At 45.0% G+C, this 19,467-nt stretch overlaps 1 protein-coding gene across 1 annotated transcript in view; it reads right to left on the minus strand.

Annotated features, from left to right (window-relative positions):
* Positions 1-8,007: 8,007 nt before the first annotated feature.
* Positions 8,008-19,467, minus strand: part of LOC118378472 (hyaluronan and proteoglycan link protein 4-like) — a 45,793-nt gene continuing 34,333 nt past the window's right edge. Inside the window, exons 4-5 of the mRNA XM_052475098.1 lie at positions 10,914-11,216; positions 8,008-9,345 (exon numbers count right to left, since the gene is read on the minus strand). Coding sequence (XP_052331058.1) covers positions 8,954-9,345; positions 10,914-11,216 — 695 coding nt within the window. The 3' untranslated portion in view covers positions 8,008-8,953. The remainder of the gene's footprint in view (positions 9,346-10,913; positions 11,217-19,467) is intronic.

The raw sequence follows: 19,467 nt of genomic DNA on the forward strand, positions 1-19,467 counted from the left end.
TTGTGAAGTGCACCAGTCCCTCCTGCAGCAAAGAACCCCCACAACATGATACTGCCACCCCCGTGCTTCACGGTTGGGATGGTGTTCTTCAGCTTGCAAGCGTCCCACTTTTTCCTCCTAACATAACGATGGACATTATGGCCAAACAGTTCTATTTTTGTTTCATCAGACCAGAGGACGTTTCTCCAAAAAGTACGATCTTTGTCTCCATGTGCAGTTTGCAAACCGTAGTCTGACTTTTTTTATGGCTGTTTTGGAGCAGTGGCTTCTTCCTTGCTGAGCGGCCTTTCATGTTATGTCGATATAGGACTCGTTTTACTGTGGCTTTAGTTACTTTTGTACCTGTTTCCTCCAGCATCTTCACAAGGTCCTTTGCTGTTGTTCTGGGATTGATTTGACCTTTTCGCACCAAAGTACGTTCATCTCTAGGAGACAGAACGCGTCTCCTTCCTGAGTGGTATGACGGCTGCGTGGTCCCATGGTGTTTATACTTGCGTACTATTGTTTGTACAGATGAACGTGGTACCTTCAGGCATTTGGAAATTGCTCCCAAGGATGAACCAGACTTGTGAAGGTCTACAATTTATTTTCTGAGGTCTTGGCTGATTTCTTTTGCTTTTCCCATGATGTCAAGTAAAGAGGCACTGAGTTTGCAGGTAGGCCTTGAAATACATCCACAGGTACACCTCCAATTGACTCAAATTATGTCAATTAGCCTATCAGAAGCTTCTAAAGCCATTACATTATTTTCTGGAATTTTACAAGCTGTTTAAAGGCACAGTCAACTTAGTGTATTGTAACTTCTGACCCACTGGAATTGTGATACAGGGAATTATAAGTGAAATAATCTGTCTGTAAACAATTGTTGGAAAAATGACTCATGTCATGCAGACAGTAGATGTCCTAACTGAATTGCCAAAACTATAGTTTGTTAACAAGATATTTGTGAGTGGTTGAAAAAAGAGTTTTAATGACTCTAACCTAAGTGTATGTAAACTTCTGACTTTAACTGTATGTTTGCATACCTGAAGCATTGATACTAAGGCAGCTTATATTGTGGTTTTCCTGTGAATGAGAAATTAGGCCCTTGTTTCCATTTCTGTTTGTTTTACTGAAGGTGGGTTCTAACAGGATGTTCTACATACACCTAACCCTACAGAGATGGTATGTAGATTAATGTTTCATCCTAACTCACTGCTTGTGATCTTTGAAATGACTTGGCACTGAGATCAGTGTATAACAAAGAGCATCCTCTAATCATGCTAATCTTGTTTTAGTGTCTGTACATTGGCCATTTGGCAACCATGGACAATCAACAGGGACCTTTGACATCATCCCCCAGTGTCTCACTAATACCTCCAAAGTTTAGCAACACAAACAATATACAAATACATTTACTCTTCTCTCACTACGATGGAGTCAGCTCCGATAGATTCTCCCAACAACAGGTGAGCCCTACAGCTTAGCCGAATCAAAAGGTTAAATCCATCTTAAGTCCATTTATCTTCCCCACAGCTACTTTGATGAATAGGCCAGTCCTGTAAGCTTCACCAGTGCAACTGCATTTACAACGATAATGATGTCTGTGCAGATGACGAAGCATCAGCCGCTAATAGCTTTTCGAGACGCAAAGCCAGCAAAACGTCATCCTGAGCCGGCCTTCATTGGCCGGGCTTGCGCTCTCAGGCGGCTGCTCTCCCAGTTGTATTGTTATGTGTCTACAACTGATGATCCGGAAATCGGACTGTATTAAGCATCTTACCGCAACGCTCTACAACAGGATTTGGGAAAGATGAATCCAGGCATTGGGCAAACACCACTGTTTCTTTTATGGTGTACATTCGATTTATGCATTTATTTGAGCTCATAGGCCCACTTCTTGACTAGTATCCTGCTGTTCCATAAATGCAGGTTAGATGTGCGTTTGTTAATAGTAGACCTCTGGTGCTGGCAGGGCATAACATTTACATTTACATTTAAGTCATTTAGCAGACGCTCTTATCCAGAGCGACTTACAAATTGGTGCATACACCTTATGACAACCAGTGGAACAGCCACTTGCATCTAAATCTTGTTGGGGGAGAAGGGGGTGAGAAGGATTACTTACCCTTACTTACCCTATCCTAGGTATTCCTTGAAGAGGTGGGGTTTCAGGTGTCTCCGGAAGGTGGTGATTGACTCCGCTGTCCTGGCGTCGTGAGGGAGTTTGTTCCACCATTGGGGGCCAGAGCAGCGAACAGTTTTGACTGGGCTGAGCGGGAACTGTACTTCCTCAGTGGTAGGGAGGCGAGCAGGCCAGAGGTGGATGAACGCAGTGCCCTTGTTTGGGTGTAGGGCCTGATCAGAGCCTGGAGGTACTGAGGTGCCGTTCCCCTCACAGCTCCGTAGGCGAGCACCATGGTCTTGTAGCGGATGCGAGCTTCAACTGGAAGCCAGTGGAGAGAGCGGAGGAGCGGGGTGACGTGAGAGAACTTGGGAAGGTTGAACACCAGACGGGCTGCGGCGTTCTGGATGAGTTGTAGGGGTTTAATGGCACAGGCAGGGAGCCCAGCCAACAGCGAGTTGCAGTAATCAAGACGGGAGATGACAAGTGCCTGGATTAGGACCTGCGCCGCTTCCTGTGTGAGGCAGGGTCGTACTCTGCGGATGTTGTAGAGCATGAACCTACAGGAACGGGACACCGCCTTGATGTTAGTTGAGAACGTCAGGGTGTTGTCCAGGATCACGCCAAGGTTCTTAGCGCTCTGGGAGGAGGACACAATGGAGTTGTCAACCGTGATGGCGAGATCATGGAACGGGCAGTCCTTCCCCGGGAGGAAGAGGAGCTCCGTCTTGCTGAGGTTCAGCTTGAGGTGGTGATCCGTCATCCACACTGATATGTCTGCCAGACATGCAGAGATGCGATTCGCCACCTGGTCATCAGAAGGGGGAAAGGAGAAGATTAATTGTGTGTCGTCTGCATAGCAATGATAGGAGAGACCATGTGAGGTTATGACAGAGCCAAGTGACTTGGTGTATAGCGAGAATAAGAGAGGGCCTAGAACAGAGCCCTGGGGGACACCAGTGGTGAGAGCGCGTGGTGAGGAGACAGATTCTCGCCACGCCACCTGGTAGGAGCGACCTGTCAGGTAGGACGCAATCCAAGCGTGGGCCGCGCCGGAGATGCCCAACTCGGAGAGGGTGGAGAGGAGGATCTGATGGTTCACAGTATCGAAGGCAGCCGATAGGTCTAGAAGGATGAGAGCAGAGGAGAGAGAGTTAGCTTTAGCAGTGCGGAGCGCCTCCGTGATACAGAGAAGAGCAGTCTCAGTTGAATGACTAGTCTTGAAACCTGACTGATTTGGATCAAGAAGGTCATTCTGAGAGAGATAGCGGTAGAGCTGGCCAAGGACGGCACGCTCAAGAGTTTTGGAGAGAAAAGAGAGAAGGGATACTGGTCTGTAGTTGTTGACATCGGAGGGATCGAGTGTAGGTTTTTTCAGAAGGGGTGCAACTCTCGCTCTCTTGAAGACGGGAGGGACGTAGCCAGCGGTCAGGGATGAGTTGATGAGCGAGGTAAGGTAAGGGAGAAGGTCTCCGGAAATGGTCTGGAGAAGAGAGGAGGGGATAGGGTCAAGCGGGCAGGTTGTTGGGCGGCCGGCCGTCACAAGACGCGAGATTTCATCTGGAGAGAGAGGGGAGAAAGAGGTCATAACATGATGTATAAGATCAAGCAGGAGAACATCAAGCCATCACACTGTGAAACCCTAGACAAACAGGCTATATGGTTGTAGGCTATCAGTAGAGCATTACAATGATATGCCCAGATCAGAGCTAGCGTCATAATCCCAGTTTATTAATTTGTAAGTCGCTCTGGATAAGAGCGTCTGCTAAATGACTTAAATGTAAATGTATTATCATCTCAGTAAATCTATATATGAATGTTTTTATTTGTGTAATGTTTTATGCACACTCACAGGACCCTACACACCAACACACACACACACACACACAAACACAAACACTCACTGCATCATTTGCTCACACACATATAATATGCACATACAGTGCTTTTGGAAAGTATTCAGACCCCTTGACTTCTTCCACATTTTGTTACATTACAGCCTTATTAAAACATGTATTACATCTACTTTTCTCATCAGTCTACACACAATACCCCATAATGACAAAGCAAAAACAGGTTTTTAGACATTTTTGCTAATTTATTCCAAATAAAAATGGAAATATAACATTTACATAAGTATTCAGCCCCTTTACTCAGGACTGTTCAAGCACCTTTGCCTTTGATTACAGCATCGAGTCTTATGTATGTCGCTACAGGCGTGGCTCACCTGTATTTGAGGAATTTATCCCCTTCTCTGCAGATCCTCTCAAGCTCTGTCAGGTTGGATGGGGAGAATTGCTGCACAGCTATTTTCAGATCTCTCCAGAGATGTTAGATCAGGTTCAAGTCCAGGCTCTGGCTGGGCCACTCAAGGACATTCAGAGACTTGTCTCGAAGTCACTCCTGCGTTGTCTTGGCTTTGTGCTTATGGTCATTGTCTTGTTGGAAAGTGAACCTTCACCCCAGTCTGAGGTCCTGAGCACTCTGGAGCAGGTTTTCATCAAGGATCTTTCTGTACTTTGCTCCGTTCATCTTTGCCTCGATCCTGACTAGTCTCCCAGTCCCTGTCACTGAAAAACATCCCCACAGCATCATTCACCGTAGGGATGGTGCCAGGTTTCCTCCAGTGTTTTGGTACCCTTCCCCAGATCTGTGCCTCAACCCAATCCTGTCTCGGAGCTCTACGGACAATTCCTTCGACCTCTAGGTTTGGTTTTTGCTCTGACATGCACTGTCAACTGTGGGAGCTCAGACAGGTGTGTGCCTTTCCGAATCATATCCAGTCATTTGAATTTACCACAGGTGGACTCCAATCAAATTGTAGAAACAAGTCAAGGATGATCATGGGAAACAGGATGCCTGAGCTCAATTTCGAGTCTCATTGCAAAGGGTCTGAATACTAATGTAAATCAGGTATTTATGTGTTTTATGTTTAATACATTTGCAAGCATTTCTAAAAACCTGTTTTCGCTTTCTCATTATGGGGTACATACACACACACTGCTGCTACTCTGTTTATCATATATCCTGATGCTTACTCCTACATATATATCTACCTCTATCACTCCAGTATCCCTGCACATTGTATATATGGTATTGCATGAACCCAGCCTGCCACAACGATTCTCTAGAGCACGGACAAGGACATCCCGGATGACGCTGGCCCAATTGTTCCCAGCATTATGCGTCTCCTGGACGCGGCCAGGTATGGAACCAGGGTCTGTGCCTTAGACCACTGCACCACTCGGGAGTCCCCCCTATATAGCATGCTTATTTACTTTCTTGTGTTCTTCTTATTTCTTATTTTTATATTTTGTGTGTTTTTGTTCTACCTTATGTTATTTTTAGTATTACATTGTTACTGATTACTGCATTGTTAGGTTTTGAGTTTGCAAGAAAGGATATTTTTTTCACTGTACTTGTGCATGTGACATTAAAACTGGAAACTTGTTCAACTTCAAGCTGGTACGGCTGAAGGTGTGGTGATTATGGAGCAGATGAGATGGGGTCAGTGGTATACACCTCTGGGGTTACAGGTACTTAATTCTCTATTTTACAATCGGAACACAATAGCTTTCACAGCAGACAATTTTCCCTCCCTATTCCTGTGGAAGACCTGCTAGCCTCGAGTCAGTCTACGCCCCCCCCCCTTCTACATCACTCCCCCTCTCTCTCTTTCTCTTTCCCATTCTCTCCCACTGCAAGCACACTCTCTTTCTCTCTCTCTCCTATTCTCTCTCACCCCCTCACTCTCTTTTTCTCACCCTGTCTTTCTCTTTCCCATTGCCTCTGTGTTTCTGTTGAGGTTGTCTCTTCCCCCTCTTCTCACCATGTGCCCCCAAACACACACACACACACACACACACACACACACACACACACACACACACACATACAGCACACAACACACACAGCGCCACATTCTTGCAGACAAAAAGGTTTGAGTTGTTTCATTAACCTCCTGCTACTCTTTGCCGACCCAATCTGGGATTCTCGAAACAGTCCAGCGTGCTCTTGATCTGTGTGTGTGACAGCTTCCAATCACAACAAACAGCAGGATTCACACGGCCGGCTCAGGGGGGGAGCTAAGCAAACAGAATCAGCATTCTTTCATCTGGAGGCCTATATGATGAGGCCCATGTGAATTCACATTCATTATCCACATTAGATGGTTAACACTTTCAATTGACTTAGCATAGCTGCATATTTAAATGCCAACTCTCCGGGGGAACTTGTTAGCTTATTTAGCCAATTAGTCATCTCCACTAACCAACTGTTTCTAATGCGTAATGTGTCCCAGAATATTCTTGACAAATTACACAGGGCAGCAGAATATGCTAAAGCATAAGGGAAGTTGTTCGGGAAAATGGGGTGTAATTTAGATGCCATCTTCATTGAGTCAATGTTATCCATGTCTGTCTGTGTAGAGTTAATCATAACAAGCCTTGAAACATAAAAGGACATGCCATACGTCTCCCTCGTTATAATGCACAGGGTGTACACCATTATAGAAAACAGTTCTCTGATAACTACTGAAAGCTGGGAAGTGTGCCGATGGGTGAAGTCTGTGTATTACAGTGAAATAGCCCCAAAACAAGGAAGTGCTTCATGATCACTTCTCACTGAAAGCCATGATGTTTCAGTGAATGCACTAGGTGATGCCCTTCAGTCTACATACCCTAACCCTGGGAGAGTTGATCTGATGGTATCTACCTCTCTCCTCTCCCCCTGGCTCTACCATGTCTGAGTGGAGTGGGGTACCCAGGTCTTCCTCTGTCCTTCACCACGGCTCCTCTCTCAGCTCAGGCTAGTGTTGTGAAGGCCTGACCCTTGCCACAGGCTGATGAATGGAAGCCTGTGCTGTCTGATTCTCCTCTGGGGGGCAGTTCCATTGTTACAGGGTCACCTCATTTCATTTTAAGCCAGCAAAAAAAGGAGGTTGATGAAATGAAGATTGCGCTTTTCATCCGTTCGATGCCATAAGTGTCAAAGTTCGCTCTCTCGCTCTCCTCTCTCCACAGTTCCCATTCGGAGAGTAAATGGGAGCAGAGACTAACCCAGTCCACCCCACAGTGTTCCTGTTGACATTTGGTAGAGGCTGGAATCTCCCTGGTTTAGACTGTATTCTCACTATGGGAGATTTTCTAGAGGTTTCGAGAAAATACCCTAGGCTAGACCTTTTACTGTAATGTAATCATGTGAACTGGTCACGTCTCCCACAACACCTCCTTGAAGATATCATCTTCAAACAAGTATTCCTTCCTATTGAGCTCTCATTCCAAACCTACCATCTTGATTCCCCACACAATTGTGTTACCATTTAATTTAGGTAGATACTGAAGTCTTTCTGGTTAATCTCTGCATAATGTTCGCTCCAAACCCCTGAATTATAAATGTCAAGATGACTCTGGGCTTAGCCTCTGTTATAATTCATGGCAGAGATTGATATGACAGTGAAACCCTGCTCTAACAATGTTGTATTAAAATAGTCACAATATGTCTTCATGGCATTTGAATGTGTCTTTAACAAATGTCTCAACATACTTTAAGTTTGTGCTTCTGAGAACGTAGCTACAGGTCACTCATAATCATTCCAATTTGCTTCACTGAACAGAATGATTGTTTTATGTTGTTAGTTTGCCTCAAACTTGATATGGGCTTGTTAAGACTGTTGCTATGGAAATGACAGGGTTCACTTCTGTTGTGTTGGCAGTGCACCAACTGTTTTCCCACTAAAGCCTGCACTCACAGTGCTACTCAGAAACACACAGACCAGATATCTTGGCCAGGTCTCAGTTGCAAATGAGAACTTGTTCTCAACCAGCCTATCTGGTTAAATAAAGGTGAAATAAATCAAAATAAAAAGATACAGTAGAGATGGTGAAAATGCGAAAACATCATCTCACAGAATCAGTTTTAATGAACAACATTGTCAATATCGAATGTATTACTTTTGAATCACAGCTTCAGCATATAGCCCTCGCTATAGATACAATTCATACATCAAGGTAATGACTGATACAGTTAAATTGTGGTTTTCACAATTGAACAAATAGTGCAATCAATGGCCATGGCTGCATAGAAACATGGTGTAATCAAGCAGCTATTAAAGCAGCTATAACAAAGTTCAGTTAGATCAGCATCAGTTACTAAAATTAGCTCCAGGTAAAACATGCTTGCTATAGACTAACCATTTCCTCAAAATATATCTAATTAAAAGTGCAACATTCACTATGTTTATTGAGCTCTGGTACGGTTGCCAGTACTTAGTTAGTTACTGAGGAGAAACGTTTCAGATGGCTCTACCCAAACATGGCAACCGGATAGAGGCGGATGACTGGGGGCGCAGTAGAACTCAAAGGGCACCTCTAAGCAGTGCTCTGCCATGCCAGGCAAAGCTTGGGCATCATGCTGGCACCTGGCAACATTTGCAGATAGATTAGGCGTGATAATAGTCTGCTTTTCCTTCAGAAATGAAGCCACATGGAGAACAGAACACACTGTGAAGTCTGAGCCCCCATTATGCCTGTGGTCTCTCTCCATGTCTCTAATAGACGCAGAGTAAACAATGGCATTAATTTTTGTGCCTAGGAAATAATGATCTGATGCATTTACTAGCCTCTCTGAGACAATGGTGGGCGCACAAACCAACCTCAACATGACTGCCACCTCATTTAAGACGAGAGAAATCACAGAGATAAAGATTCCGCCCCTAACTGAACCACGCTCTTTCTGGTGAATCATGCTGCAAATTAGCATGTCTTGTCAGTAATGTTCAGCAACATTGTTTATTTTAAAGCAATGGATGGAGCTATGATGTAGCAGCAGTGATCCTAATAAACCCTCGTCTCAGTCTCTCTCTATGTTTCTGGTGGTAGTGGTGTTCATGGGGATGTCCTTGCTGCTTTTCCCTGGGCGCTGTGTCATCTTAACTACATCAACATGAACATTCTCTTGGTTCTTGCGGAAGCAGTAAACCCCGTAGAGGCGGAACTTCAAGTCGGGGAAGCCCAGGTGGCGGACCCCCGGTTGGGGCCCTCCGCAGCGGGAGCGTGGGTTGACGATGGGGTAGCGGATACTTGCGTCCTCCAGCCAGCCGGCCTCACAGCGATCCAGTAGCTGGATCTTCCAGGCAGCATAGAGCTGACCCACCTTGGCCACCACCGAGCTGTCACGCAGGCATGCCTTCACTGCCTCAGCATAGTTCACCTTCTTAAAACGCTTCAGGAAATACACCTCACCTGGAGGAGAGGAGGGGAGGAGAGAGAGAGAGAGAGAGAGAGAGAGAGAGAGAGAGAGAGAGAGAGAGAGAGAGAGAGAGAGAGAGAGAGGGACAAAGACAAAGACAAAGCGAGAAACAGACAGAGGGAGCCAGAAAAGACGAGGAGTGAAATTGCCAGGGGTGTGAGGCAAAGAAATATAGACAGAGAACCACATGAGACAGCAGCAGATTCCCTGAGGGGAGAGATCCTGAGTTCTTATGGCCTAGACCAGTCTGATACATCGCCTGTAGAATGTGTTCCCAATCTCTAATCAACCAAACATCCGTCTGGGCAGCTGCTCAAAATCGAAAAGTAATACAGCATCGGTGGACAGTAAAATACTTCAATTTCTACTTTCATCTTGCACTGGGAAGACTTCTCACCTACCAGAATTTACAGAATTGGAATCATGATTGCAGAATGTATTTGAGCTAAAATTAAGCTGAGTTAAGTTTTTACAGAGAGAAATAAAAAAGCAACCCTAGAAAACACAGGGTAGTTTTCTACCACAGAACGGCTGCCAACAGCCTTACACTTGGCTATCGATTTTGTGTTTGTTTATGTGGCTGATGCCTGTTAGGGAGGAATATTGTCTCATATTTCCCCAAAGGCTACTGTGTTAATATCTTCCAGCTGGTCAGTGCAACAGTATCCCCTACCATTACTCCTGAAGATAGCCCACATCTCAGGCCAGTCTGTCTGTTGACTGTAATTAACTCACTGCAAGAGACTGCTAGGTCTCCACTATGAAGTACCAGGTTAATGTTCGACTATGGCTACTGTGTACTTTATCTTCTCTACTTCAGATTTGTTTTAATTTGATTTATTTAACCTTTATTTAACTAGGCAGATGCTCAGATATTGTTGACAAAATGACTTTTACTTTACTGTTCACAGGAAGAAAATCATTACTTTTATTCAGTCTTAGGAGAGGAAAAAAAAATGAAAATCTATTTTGTTTCGGAATGCATCCAATGTTGTTATTTCTTTGCCGACTGAGTCACAATCTTACCGTAGCACTCAACGGCTGTACCCATAAATCAAGATTCTCCAAATTGAATGTTTCAATTCCCTGGTAGCAGATGGATAATTCTGTCATGATGAGTTCTTGTACAGTAGAGCAGCAGTGTAGCAGCAGTGCTCCTAAATTTGTTTTGAGCCATAGAACCAGGCTAGGCTTCTTCCCCTGCCATGACTGTGTGGAAGTGTTGATGGAAATCAAAGGAGAGGAGATAAAAGCACAGCTAGAAGACCCTGTGGCCCTTTTAAGAGGGCGGAATCAACACAAGGTTAGGGGATCACAGGCAGGGATCAGAGACAGGCTCCTATCGCTGCTGTGGACTCTGACTGCATCTTAATACATCTTGCCTCATCTCCCTCCCTTCGTCTGCACAGATCTGAAAACACTGTATAGTCAGAGCAGAGGCAATACAGTGGAAAGATATCTGTGGAATCTACCCGTCACCAATCAATGTTCATATATCTCATCTGCTCAAGAAAAGTACAAAGTAAGCATGGAAAGGACCCCACACACACCACACACTCACCATTGAGGTTGGAGGTGAAACAGAAGGCATCGTAGCGCTCATCCTCTTTGTGTCTGTAGCCGTAGTTGCGTACCCCTGCAGGGGTGTCCTTGCGGCCACACTGGTCCCGGGGGTGGGAGATGGGGTACTGGACGGAGCCGTCCTCCAGCCAGCCTGCGTTGCACCAGTCCAGGCCCTCTAGCCAGGCCTTGTGGAGCTGGGCATGGGAGGCCAGGATGGCATCCTGCTCCTTACACACGTCCTCAGCCTGGTGGTAATTGAGCTTGTAGCGCCCCACCCGTGGGTAGTATGGGAACACCACGCCTGGAGGAGAGAGAGTGATACTGAACTATGAGGACAAGTTACTCATGTTGTGAAAGATGAAAAACACTAACTCCATTCTGCCTGTTACATTTTAAAATACTTCATTTTTCATTTTGACTGAGGTCTTACACCACACATAACCCATCTAACCGCTACAGAGGGCAGTGAGTAAAGCCCAATACATCACTGGGGCACAGCTCTCTGCCATCCAGGATATCTATACCAGGCGGTGTCAGAGGAAGGCCCTACAAAATTGTGAAAGACTCCAGTCACCCAAGGCATAGACTGTTCTCTCTGCTACCGCATGGAACCAACAGACTTGGTGCAACAGAACCAACCAATAAAATAAAATACATTTTTATTTGTCACATGCGGTGAATACAACAGTTACAACCTTACAGTGAAATGCTTACATACAAGCCCTTAACCAACAATGCTTTAAGAAGTTATGAAAAAAAAGTGAAGTAAAAAATTGAAAATAAATTGAAAATAATGAAACAGAAGCAGTAAAATAACAAGAGAGGCAATATACAGGAGGTACCGGTACTGAGTCAATGTGGAGGCTATATACAGGAGGTACCGGTACTGAGTCAATGTGGAGGCTATATACAGGAGGTACCGGTACTGAGTCAATGTGGAGGCTATATACAGGAGGTACCGGTACTGAGTCAATGTGGAGGCTATATACAGGAGGTACCGGTACTGAGTCAATGTGGAGGCTATATACAGGAGGTACCAGTACTGAGTCAATGTGGAGGCTATATACAGGAGGTACCGGTACTGAGTCAATGTGGAGGCTATATACAGGAGGTACCGGTACTGAGTCAATGTGGAGGCTATATACAGGAGGTACCGGTACTGAGTCAATGTGGAGGCTATATACAGGAGGTACCGGTACTGAGTCAATGTGGAGGCTATATACAGGAGGTACCGGTACTGAGTCAATGTGGAGGCTATATACAGGAGGTACCGGTACTGAGTCAATGTGGAGGCTATATACAGGAGGTACCGGTACTGAGTCAATGTGGAGGCTATATACAGGAGGTAAAAGGTACTGAGTCAATGTGGAGGCTATATACAGGAGATACCGGTACTGAGTCAATGTGGAGGCTATATACAGGAGGTACCGGTACTGAGTCAATATGGAGGCTATATACAGGAGGTACCGGTACTGAGTCAATGTGGAGGCTATATACAGGAGGTACCGGTACTGAGTCAATGTGCAGGCTATATACAGGAGGTACCGGTACTGAGTCAATGTGCAGGCTATATACAGGGGTACCGGTACTGAGTCAATGTGCAGGCTATATACAGGAGGTGCCGGTACTGAGTCAATGTGCAGGCTATATACAGGAGGTACCGGTACTGAGTCAATGTGCAGGCTATATACAGGGGGTACCGGTACTGAGTCAATGTGCAGGCTATATACAGGAGGTACCAGTACTGAGTCAATGTGCAGGCTATATACAGGGGGTACCGGTACTGAGTCAATGTGCAGGCTATATACAGGAGGTACCGGTACTGAGTCAATGTGCAGGCTATATACAGGGGTACCGGTACTGAGTCAATGTGCAGGCTATATACAGGGGGTACCGGTACTGAGTCAATGTGGAGGCTATATACAGGAGGTACCGGTACTGAGTCAATGTGCAGGCTATATACAGGGGGTACAGGTACTGAGTCAATGTGGAGGCTATATACAGGGGGTACCGGTACTGAGTCAATGTGGAGGCTATATACAGGAGGTACCGGTACTGAGTCAATGTGGAGGCTATATACAGGAGGTACCGGTACTGAGTCAATGTGGAGGCTATATACAGGAGGCACCGGTACTGAGTCAATGTGCAGGCTATATACAGGGGGTACCGGTACTGAGTCAATGTGGAGGCTATATTCAGGAGGTACCGGTACTGAGTCAATGTGCAGGCTATATACAGGAGGTACCGGTACTGAGTCAATGTGCAGGCTATATACAGGAGGTACCGGTACTGAGTCAATGTGGAGGCTATATACAGGAGGTACCGGTACTGAGTCAATGTGCAGGCTATATACAGGGGGTACCGGTACTGAGTCAATGTGGAGGCTATATACAGGAGGTACCGGTACTGAGTCAATGTGCAGGCTATATACAGGAGGTACCGGTACTGAGTCAATGTGGAGGCTATCTACAGGAGGTACCGGTACTGAGTCAATGTGGAGGCTATATACAGGAGGTACCGGTACTGAGTCAATGTGCAGGCTATGTATAGGAGGTACCGGTACTGAGTCAATGTGCAGGCTATATACAGGGGGTACCGGTACTGAGTCAATGTGCAGGCTATATACAGGAGGTACCGGTACTGAGTCAATGTGCAGGCTATATACAGGAGGTACCGGTACTGAGTCAATGTGCAGGCTATATACAGGGGTACCGGTACTGAGTCAATGTGCAGGCTATATACAGGAGGTACCGGTACTGAGTCAATGTGCAGGCTATATACAGGGGGTACCGGTACTGAGTCAATATGCAGGCTATATACAGGAGGTACCGGGACTGAGTCAATGTGGAGGCTATATACAGGAGGTACCGGTACTGAGTCAATGTGCAGGCTATATACAGGGGGTACCGGTACTGAGGCAATGTGGAGGCTATATACAGGAGGTACCGGTACTGAGTCAATGTGCAGGCTATATACAGGGGTACCGGTACTGAGTCAATGTGCAGGCTATATACAGGGGGTACCGGTACTGAGTCAATGTGGAGGCAATATACAGGAGGTACCGGTACTGAGTCAATGTGGAGGCTATATACAGGAGGTACCGGTACTGAGTCAATGTGGAGGCTATATACAGGAGGTGCCGGTACTGAGTCAATGTGCAGGCTATATACAGGGGGTACCGGTACTGAGTCAATGTGGAGGCTATATACAGGAGGTACCGGTACTGAGTCAATGTGCAGGCTATATACAGGAGGTACCGGTACTGAGTCAATGTGCAGGCTATATACAGGGGGTACCGGTACTGAGTCAATGTGGAGGCTATATACAGGAGGTACCGGTACTGAGTCAATGTGGAGGCTATATACAGGAGGCACCGGTACTGAGTCAATGTGCAGGCTATATACAGGGGGTACCGGTACTGAGTCAATGTGGAGGCTATATACAGGAGGTACCGGTACTGAGTCAATGTGGAGGCTATATACAGGAGGTGCCGGTACTGAGTCAATGTGGAGGCTATATACAGGAGGTACCGGTACTGAGTCAATGTGGAGGCTATATACAGGAGGCACCGGTACTGAGTCAATGTGCAGGCTATATACAGGGGGTACCGGTACTGAGTCAATGTGGAGGCTATATACAGGAGGTGCCGGTACTGAGTCAATGTGGAGGCTATATACAGGAGGTACCGGTACTGAGTCAATGTGGAGGCTATATACAGGAGGTACCAGTACTGAGTCAATGTGGAGGCTATATACAGGAGGTACCGGTACTGAGTCAATGTGGAGGCTATATACAGGAGGTACCGGTACTGAGTCAATGTGGAGGCTATATACAGGAGGTACCGGTACTGAGTCAATGTGGAGGCTATATACAGGAGGTACCGGTACTGAGTCAATGTGGAGGCTATATACAGGAGGTACCGGTACTGAGTCAATGTGGAGGCTATATACAGGAGGTACCGGTACTGAGTCAATGTGGAGGCTATATACAGGAGGTACCGGTACTGAGTCAATGTGGAGGCTATATACAGGAGGTAAAAGGTACTGAGTCAATGTGGAGGCTATATACAGGAGGTACCGGTACTGAGTCAATGTGGAGGCTATATACAGGAGGTACCGGTACTGAGTCAATATGGAGGCTATATACAGGAGGTACCGGTACTGAGTCAATGTGGAGGCTATATACAGGAGGTACCGGTACTGAGTCAATGTGCAGGCTATATACAGGAGGTACCGGTACTGAGTCAATGTGCAGGCTATATACAGGGGGTACCGGTACTGAGTCAATGTGCAGGCTATATACAGGAGGTGCCGGTACTGAGTCAATGTGCAGGCTATATACAGGAGGTACCGGTACTGAGTCAATGTGCAGGCTATATACAGGGGGTACCGGTACTGAGTCAATGTGCAGGCTATATACAGGGGTACCGGTACTGAGTCAATGTGCAGGCTATATACAGGGGGTACCGGTACTGAGTCAATGTGGAGGCTATATACAGGAGGTACCGGTACTGAGTCAATGTGCAGGCTATATACAGGGGGTACAGGTACTGAGTCAATGTGGAGGCTATATACAGGGGGTACCGGTACTGAGTCAATGTGCAGGCTATATACAGGGGTACCGGTACTGAGTCAATGTGCAGGCTATATACAGGGGGTACCGGTACTGAGTCAATGTGGAGGCTATATACAGGAGGTACCGGTACTGAGTCAATGTGCAGGCTATATACAGGGGTACAGGTACTGAGTCAATGTGCAGGCTATATACAGGGGGTACCGGTACTGAGTCAATGTGGAGGCTATATACAGGAGGTACCGGTACTGAGTCAATGTGGAGGCTATATACAGGAGGTACCGGTACTGAGTCAATGTGGAGGCTATATACAGGAGGCACCGGTACTGAGTCAATGTGCAGGCTATATACAGGGGGTACCGGTACTGAGTCAATGTGGAGGCTATATTCAGGAGGTACCGGTACTGAGTCAATGTGCAGGCTATATACAGGAGGTACCGGTACTGAGTCAATGTGCAGGCTATATACAGGAGGTACCGGTACTGAGTCAATGTGGAGGCTATATACAGGAGGTACCGGTACTGAGTCAATGTGCAGGCTATATACAGGGGGTACCGGTACTGAGTCAATGTGGAGGCTATATACAGGAGGTACCGGTACTGAGTCAATGTGCAGGCTATATACAGGAGGTACCGGTACTGAGTCAATGTGGAGGCTATCTACAGGAGGTACCGGTACTGAGTCAATGTGGAGGCTATATACAGGAGGTACCGGTACTGAGTCAATGTGCAGGCTATGTATAGGAGGTACCGGTACTGAGTCAATGTGCAGGCTATATACAGGGGGTACCGGTACTGAGTCAATGTGCAGGCTATATACAGGAGGTACCGGTACTGAGTCAATGTGCAGGCTATATACAGGAGGTACCGGTACTGAGTCAATGTGCAGGCTATATACAGGGGGTACCGGTACTGAGTCAATGTGCAGGCTATATACAGGAGGTACCGGTACTGAGTCAATGTGCAGGCTATATACAGGGGGTACCGGTACTGAGTCAATATGCAGGCTATATACAGGAGGTACCGGGACTGAGTCAATGTGGAGGCTATATACAGGAGGTACCGGTACTGAGTCAATGTGCAGGCTATATACAGGGGGTACCGGTACTGAGGCAATGTGGAGGCTATATACAGGAGGTACCGGTACTGAGTCAATGTGCAGGCTATATACAGGGGTACCGGTACTGAGTCAATGTGCAGGCTATATACAGGGGTACCGGTACTGAGTCAATGTGGAGGCAATATACAGGAGGTACCGGTACTGAGTCAATGTGGAGGCTATATACAGGAGGTACCGGTACTGAGTCAATGTGGAGGCTATATACAGGAGGTGCCGGTACTGAGTCAATGTGCAGGCTATATACAGGGGGTACCGGTACTGAGTCAATGTGGAGGCTATATACAGGAGGTACCGGTACTGAGTCAATGTGCAGGCTATATACAGGAGGTACCGGTACTGAGTCAATGTGCAGGCTATATACAGGGGGTACCGGTACTGAGTCAATGTGGAGGCTATATACAGGAGGTACCGGTACTGAGTCAATGTGGAGGCTATATACAGGAGGCACCGGTACTGAGTCAATGTGCAGGCTATATACAGGGGGTACCGGTACTGAGTCAATGTGGAGGCTATATACAGGAGGTACCGGTACTGAGTCAATGTGGAGGCTATATACAGTAAGGGAATACCCCCCTGTATTGGACAAAAATGAATGGCATGTCATTGGCATCAGACAAACCATATACACATTGGCCAATACCACCCAATTCGGCGTTGATTCATCCAAAGTGTATTGCAAATGCCATATGGTAATTGCCAGTTGTAACACTTTAAAAATTCAACAGGGGGCAAATGCGCTCCACCGGGGTTTTTCATATTGGATATGTAACCCAAATCAATGTCCAAAAGTAAAATTTTGAAAAATGAACTTTTTTCAAAAACTTATCACCCCTTAAAAAGTGCTTTCTGGACCGTTTTTCGAAATTCTTTCGATTTTTTTGTCAATTACACATGTGTAAGAACTGTATGAATATACTTTTGTCCAATTTTATTATCATAATTTTTTAAAAATTTTTTATATGCGCATAAGGAATATGTTTTGTCCAATTCCAATATGATTTCATAGGAAGTCAAAAGTCAAAAGTCAAAAATGTCAAAATTTTGTAAAAACTTCACACACCCATAAAAAGTGCTTTCTGGACCGTTTTTCGAAATTCTTTCGATTTTTTGTCAATTACACATGTGTAAGAACTGTATGAATATACTTTTGTCCAATTTTATTATCATAATTTTTTTTTTTTTTTTTTTTTTACATGCGCATAAGGAATATGTTTTGTCCAATTCCAATATGATTTCATAGGAAGTCAAAAGTCAAAAGTCAAAAATGTCAAAATTTTGTAAAAAACTTCACACACCCTTAAAAAAGTGCTTTCTGGACCGTTTTTTGAAATTCTTTCAATTTTTTTGTCAATTACACATGTGTAAGAACTGTATGAATATACTTTTGTCCAATTTTATTATCATATTTTTTTATATATTTTTTTAAATTGTGCATAAGGATTTTTTTGTGGGCCAAATGACGTAAGAAATTTGACATGCTCAAAAATCCTGCAGAAATGCAAAATTGACTGGCCTGATGAACTCGGGATGGCCGGGCAGTGATAGTTGTTCCTTTCCATCACTCGTTGTGTTGACTTCATCATGTCCATTTTGTGATGTTTTTCACTATATAATCATATTGCAAGTGCACGTGCATTTGCAATATGTTTCAATGTGCATTTACCATATGAAATTTGACCTTGCTCAAAAATGCAAAATTGACTGGTCTGATGAACACAGGATGGCCGAGCAGTGATAGTTGTACATTTCCATCACTCGTTGTGTTGATTTCATCATCTCCGTTAGGTGATGTTTTTACACTATAGAATCATATTGCAAATGCACGTGCATTGTTGTGCAACTGGTAACCCAAAAATAAAAATATGGTTGTAAATGCATTTACCGGTCATTCTGATATTAATGCTCGCTATGGGAACACAGGATGGCCGGGCAGTGATAGTTGTACATTTCCATCACTCGTTGTGTTGATTTCATCATGTCCATTAGGTGATGTTTTTACACTATAGAATCATATTGCAAGTGCGCGCGCATTTGCAATATGTTTCAATGTGCATTTACCATATGAAATTTGAAATGCTCAAAAATGCAAAATTGACTGGTCTGATGGACACAGGATGGCCGAGCAGTGATAGTTGTACATTTCCATCACTCGTTGTGTTGATTTCATCATGTCCATTAGGTGATGTTTTTACACTATAGAATCATATTGCAAGTGCGCGCATTTGCAATATGTTTCAATGTGCATTTACCATATGAAATTTGAAATGCTCAAAAATGCAAAATTGACTGGTCTGATGGACACAGGATGGCCGAGCAGTGATAGTTGTACATTTCCATCACTCGTTGTGTTGATTTCATCATGTCCATTAGGTGATGTTTTTTCACTATAGAATCATATTGCAAATGCACGTGCATTGTTGTGCAACTGGTAACCCAAAAATTAAAATATGGTTGTAAATGCATTTACCGGTCATTCTGATATTAATGCTCGCTATGGGAACACAGGATGGCCGGGCAGTGATAGTTGTACATTTCCATCACTCGTTGTGTTGATTTCATCATGTCCATTAGGTGATGTTTTTACACTATAGAATCATATTGCAAGTGCGCGCGCATTTGCAATATGTTTCAATGTGCATTTACCATATGAAATTTGACATGCTCAAAAATGCAAAATTGACTGGTCTGATGGACACAGGATGGCCGAGCAGTGATAGTTGTACATTTCCATCACTCGTTGTGTTGATTTCATCATGTCCATTAGGTGATGTTTTTTCACTATAGAATCATATTGCAAGTGCGCGCGCATTTGCAATATGTTTCAATGTGCATTTACCATATGAAATTTGAAATGCTCAAAA

The sequence above is a fragment of the Oncorhynchus keta genome, chromosome 22, assembly GCF_023373465.1.
Source record: "Oncorhynchus keta strain PuntledgeMale-10-30-2019 chromosome 22, Oket_V2, whole genome shotgun sequence".
Lineage (NCBI taxonomy): Eukaryota > Metazoa > Chordata > Actinopteri > Salmoniformes > Salmonidae > Oncorhynchus > Oncorhynchus keta.